We start from the raw sequence: 5,976 nt of genomic DNA, 5'->3' as shown, positions 1-5,976 counted from the left end.
AAGCGATCCTCTCACCTCAGCCTTCCAAGTAGCTGGGACTACAGGTGCATACCACCACACCCAACTAATTTTTTTTTTTAATTTTTTTGTAGAAATGGGGTTTTACCACGTTGCCCAGGCTGGTCATGAACTCCTGGACTCAAGCGATCCACCCGCCTCAGCCTCCCAAAGTGCTGGGGTTGCAGGCTTGAGCACCCTGCCTTCTGATTTTAATGTTGTTGAATTTACCAGTATTTTCTGATGACTAATGAAGTCAGGCACCTTTTCATAAGTGCTTATGGACCTGTTGGAGATTCTCTTTGGTGAAATACCTTTTCAAGTCATTTGCCTATTTTGCTGTTTTGTTACCTGCCTTTCTCTGAGTTGTAGACATTTTTACCAACACAGTTAGGAGTCCTTTGGATTTGCAGGTTTCTTTTTTCATGTCATAGTTTGCCTCACACTCCCCTAATATCTGTTGATGAACCAGACAGAAGTTCTTCTTTTTAACAAGCTCAAATTTATCATTTTTTCCCTTATGGTGAGTGATTATGTGGTCTGTTTCATAATTATTTGCTTACCCCAATGTCATGTCTTTTGATGGGGCACATGTATTCAAGGCCTTTTTCCTCCAGCTTCTGTGCTTTTTACATTCTGTGCTGTAAGACTGATGTTTTGTCTGTTTGTAATTATCCAGTTATGCTCATTTATATTAAACAAAGTGAGAATTTACAAGTAGAAACGTCATTTCCAAAAAATGCTGGGAGTCATCATGTCAAAATTCATTCAACTCATTGGGAGTTTTACCTCAAGCAGCAACCAAAGGCTGGGCGCAGTGGCTCACGCCTGTAATCCCAGCAATTTGGAAGGCCAAGGCAGGTGGATCTCTTGAGCCCAGGAGCTCAAGACCAGCCTGGACAACATAGTGAGACTTCGTCTCTATAAAAAAAAATCTAAAAATTAGCCAGGTATGGTGACACATGCCTGTAGTCCCAGCTACTTGGGAGGCTGGGATAGGAAGATTATGTTAGCCCTGGAGTTTGAGGCTGCAGTGAGCTATACTCATGCCACTGTACTCCGTCCTCTTCAACAGAAAGAGACTTTGTCCCCCCTCACCAAAAAAAAAAAAAAAATCAGTCAAAACTTTTTAGCTATTCACTGACTAGTCCCATCCCGCCTTAGTTAAGGTTCTGAGCAGGCATAGAACAAATGCCAACCCAAAGCTATAGTCCCTTGGCTCCTGCCCAGAGAAACCTTTGATTCTTGAGTGTCTTTTCCTAGCTAAAAGATACAGCTATGGGTACCTGTCTCTATCCTTTGTAGATTCTTGGGGCCAGTTACAAGAGGTTAGATTTTTTTACCTTTTCATTGAAATGACAAAAGTTAGCCATCAATCCAGCTTTGAAATCTGACTTTGTTGAAATTCTAAACCAGGATGATTGAATATTAGGCATAATCAAGATTTCCTTTTTTAATCATAGGTCACAGAAACACCCTGCCATGACACATATGAGGGGGCCTTGGCTACCAGTGAAGAAAGTGACACGGACTCATTGAATGAAATGTTTCCATCAGGTTAGTCCCCATTTAGGAGCTAGACTGCCTAGGTTCATATCCAGGTGTTCCTCTGCTTTTGAGCTGTGTGGCTTTGGGCAGGTCACTTAACCTTTCTGTGCTGAGTTTTCCCATCTGAAAACAGGGGAAATTAATGTCCTTTTCCTAGAGTGGACATGAGATTTCAATGAGATAAACCCATGTAATGCTAAGAACAGTGTCTGACACACAAACTCAATAAATAGCTGCTGCTGCTGCTGCTATTATTTTAAAGATCATGCTGATAGACTGTAGACATCATCTCTTTCTCACTTGAATGTGAGGATTGCCAGCATTTCATAGCTCACCTCCTCAAGGCATGCATGATTGACCATGGAATTCCACTTTCCACTTCATTAAGAAAAATGGAAACCATGTCATAATATGAATGCCCTCTCAAATGTATCAGTGACTCCCTTACGAGTAGGAACGACTTTGTAGTAGCAGTAATTGGCATTTGAGAAAACACTATTTGTCCATATTTTTCCTGCCAGTGGATATTAAACAGGTGAGTCAGGCCCTCTACTAGGTGCTGGGGATGAAGCAAGGTGGAAAGACATGGCCTCAGCTCGAAGGAGCCATAGCCAGTGGGAAGACAAACATATGAGCAAACCATAATACTGCCACAAGATGATGGGGTTAAAGGAAGTTTGGTGAAAATACAATGAGAACATAGCAGTAGGAGTCTCTCAGTCTGCCTTAGGGCATTGAGGAAAGCCAAAGGTAGGAGGTAACATTAGAGGTAAGACGAAATGCACAAACAGAATTGGCCAGGTGAGTGATCACGGAAGGGGCAAGAATCTTGAGCAGTCTTCTCTCTGGCCTGTTATTCTTTCCTAGCAAAGTAAAAAGGACAAGTTCCTTAAAGGTAGCCTCTTGGTGCCTCGAGGGCAGGATGAGTGTGTGTGCTGAGCACTGGCCCGGGACATGGCTTGGGAAGGTAAAACAGCTGTGGGCTGCTGCGCCTGCCTCCCAGGAGTACCACTGCTTAACTCTTCCTGCCTTCAGACAGGTGTCACCTCCTCCCCATGCCATCAGGATCACAGCCTTCACTTTTTCTTGAATTAATTATTGAAACTCCATATTTAATTGTGGTTTTTTTCCCCTAGGCAAAGATCCATCTTCCAGATTGAAAATGTCAATTAAGAATATCAAGAAGATGCCGCCCAAGCTTGTATTTCTACGAGACAGTAACAGCCAGGTCTATAAAGAGCCAAAGACATATTTTAATAGTGATTTTAAAACCTTCAGACCAAAAAGCGCGAAAGGCACTTCAACACAGGCAGTCATTTCAAGGTGAGTCACTGAGCCAGCTTATCTAAATAAACTTGGCAGGATTATGATTGACATTCTTGGAATGCTAAATAATATTATCTCTTGAGCTCATGTTTGTACCAAACATGATGTCATGTATTTGACTTAACAGAAATAAACTCATCCCCACAACAGCCTTGCTAGGTAAGGATCATCATCCCCATTTATAAAGACAAGGAGACTGAGGTGCAGAGAGGCTAGGGGCTTCATTTGCCCAATATCCTGCTATTAAAGGGCTGAGCCCAAATTCAATTCCAGATATGTCTGGCTCCAAACTTTACTTTCGTTCACAGTGATTAATGTTATCGCATAAAGTCAGGCAATAAGACATTTACTGAGTGATTGCTATCTACCAGGTATTTTATATTACCCGTTTCAATTATCATCACAACTCTGAGTGTGACAGTAATATCCTCATTTTATTTATTTTTATTTTTTATATTTTTTAAGAGAAGAGGTTTCACCATGTTGGCCAGGCTGGTCTTGAACACCTGGGCTCAAGTGATCTGCCCACCTTGGCCTCCCAAAGTGCTGGGATGACAGGCATGAGCCACTGCACCCAGCCATAATATGCTCATTTTCATTGTAAGGAAACAAGGTCAGAGGTTAGGTCAGGAAAGCAGGAACCAATTCATGGAAAGGAACGCTATTCACCTGCAAGGCCCACAGGAACAGGAGTCTGCTGAGAGGAGCAGTGATGTGGAAGGAGCACTAGAGCTAGAGAACCTGCACCAGTTCTGTCACTACATGTCATTGGCCACATCCTTGACCAATCTGAGGGAGGGACAGGGTTTCTGGAGTCCCACGTGCTTAGCTGCTCCTACTCCTAGTGCTTCCCTGGGACCAAGGGCTTTCTGGAGTACAGTTTGAAAATCAGTGTGTCTGTGAGCTCTAGGGTTCCTTTTAGCCATCCTGTTCTATGATTCGGAAAATATTTTTTTAATTCCAAGGCATTTCTTAGAAGTTAATCAAAGGACAGAGCTTCTTTTAGGACAGAGCCTTGGTGTGTGCGAATAATTGGGATTCTAACCAAACTGTCTCTTTCCAGACCATCTACCAAAGGAATGACCAGTCGTACAACAAAAACCAGAAAGGCAGATGAAACCAATACCACCAACAGATGCTCTGTTAGTATGAATTATGAGCAGCAGCATATCTGTGATAAGATTACCAACATTGTAAGTCACACCAGACTGTCTTTGTCACATTTTTCTCCTGACAGCCACAAACAAAATCTGGATTCCATGACATCTTGCCAAAGCCTCCAGACACCTGGAGACGATAAGAGAAGCAGCAAACCTGTTTATCCAATTCAGGTAACGCCTCATCTCATCTACCTTTTTCTTGAAAGGCAGTTGACCCTGAAACCCCCTCCCCTCCTTCTAGCTGTTCCAGGGCAGTCTTTGCACCACATAGCTTTGGAAGAGAAGAAGACAGTTACGGGTCTGCAGGAATGATGTGAGAGTCTTCCATTAAGCTGGTTTTGAGAGAGTAGAGAGTAGATGACTTGATTCTAATTTTTATGTCCCACATTTCCTGCCAGATATAAAAAATAAGTTCTGGCCAGGTGTGGTGACTCACACCTATAATCTCAGCACTTTGGGAGGCCAAGGTGGGCAGATCACTTGAGGTCAGGAGTTTGAGACCAGCCTGGCCAACATGGTGAAACCCCCAGCTCTACTAAAAATACAAAAATTAGCTGGATGTGGTAGTGCATGCCTGTAATCCCAGCTACTTGGGAGACTGAGGCAGGAGAATCGCTTAAACCTGGGAGGCGGAGGTTGCAGTGAGCTGAGATCACACCACTGCACTCCAGCCTGGGCGACAGTACATGACTCTTTCTCAAAAAAAAAAAAGTTCTTTTCAAGCTTACATCTCAGACTCCTCTTAGCTCCTGGTTTGCTGGTTGGTTGGCAAGCACGCAAACATTTGCTTAGCGCAGAATATTAGGGAGGTCTTTGAAATAGCCTCAACCTGTGTTTCTAAAACCGGAAGCCCCTTGTTTTTCTTTCCTTGAGAAGCTCTCTTTGAAATTGAGAACCACCTTGGGCTTGGTCGGGAGCTGGGGGATCATTTATAGGATCACCAGTATGTCAGCAACTCCAGGAGCATGTGCCCTGAAGTGAGGCCAGGGACAAGTTGCTGTGAGACTAGTATCTTCTCTACTCATCTTTCTTTTATTTTTCCCTTTGGTCAGATATGTAAACTTTTCTCAGCCTGGGAGGTAAATACATCGTCCACTTGGATAACTCAACTCCTGGGCCATCAGTCCTCAAATTTTTTGCTTCTGACTTGAACCTGGCAAAGGATGTGACACCGAAAAGTTAAGGAAGCTTCAGAAGGTCACCTTGATGTATGTCTTAGAAGATGCACAAATCATCTTGTTCTCTTGTTTCTAAGCAAGAGTTCTGAGTAAAGTGTTGTTTCTGTTTTGTTTGGAAAATCACCATTGTCTCTCATCTTGTGTTTTCCTATCAACGTGTTTGCTGGAGTGAGTGTGTATCAAGGTTGCTTTCCTGAAACTGTAACTGTAGAGTTTCTAGAAGAATCTGATTGCAGAACTAATTCTCTTTCAGTATATATTTGAAATCTTAATTTTTTTTTTTTTTTTTTTTAAATTTAGGTTTTCGCCCTGTCACCCAGGCTGCAGTACGGTGGCACGATCTCAGCTCACTGCAACCTCCACCTCCTGGTCTCAAGGAATTCTCCTGTCTCAGCCTCCTGAGTAGCTGGGATTACAGACATGCACCACCACGCCTGGCTAATTTTTTGTATTTTGAGTAGAGATGGGGTTTCACCATGTTGGCTAGGCTGGTCTTGAACTCCTGGCCTCCAGTGATCCACCTGCCTTGGCCTCTGGAAGTGCTGGAATTATAGGCCTGAGCCGCCACACCCGGCCAAGTAATGCTTTTTCTGTGTACCAGTGACAATTTCGACAGCTTAACACTCACAGTTGATCTTGTAGAGAACATAATAGATTATGCAAGGGCCGCTCACAAGAGCTGTGTCACATTGTTTCTAATATACGAAAACCAAAGGTTACAAAATACAGTAAATTGTATTTTACCATTATATATGTATATTTTTAAC

The 5,976-nt window shown here is 43.0% G+C and overlaps 1 protein-coding gene across 1 annotated transcript in view; it reads left to right on the top strand.

Annotated features, from left to right (window-relative positions):
* Nucleotides 1-5,329, top strand: part of MAP7D3 (MAP7 domain containing 3) — a 32,593-nt gene extending 27,264 nt beyond the window's left edge. The window contains exons 14-18 of the mRNA XM_037733338.1: nt 1,461-1,554; nt 2,682-2,868; nt 3,935-4,013; nt 4,109-4,202; nt 5,084-5,329. Of these exons, the coding sequence (XP_037589266.1) occupies nt 1,461-1,554; nt 2,682-2,868; nt 3,935-4,013; nt 4,109-4,171 (423 nt within the window). The 3' untranslated portion in view covers nt 4,172-4,202; nt 5,084-5,329. The remainder of the gene's footprint in view (nt 1-1,460; nt 1,555-2,681; nt 2,869-3,934; nt 4,014-4,108; nt 4,203-5,083) is intronic.
* The last annotated feature ends 647 nt before the right edge of the window (nt 5,330-5,976 follow it).

Source organism: Cebus imitator, unplaced genomic scaffold, assembly GCF_001604975.1.
Source record: "Cebus imitator isolate Cc_AM_T3 unplaced genomic scaffold, Cebus_imitator-1.0 Scaffold517, whole genome shotgun sequence".
NCBI lineage: Eukaryota > Metazoa > Chordata > Mammalia > Primates > Cebidae > Cebus > Cebus imitator.
The sequence above is the reverse complement of the archived record's forward strand: the minus strand, read 5'-3'. Positions and strand labels throughout refer to the sequence as shown.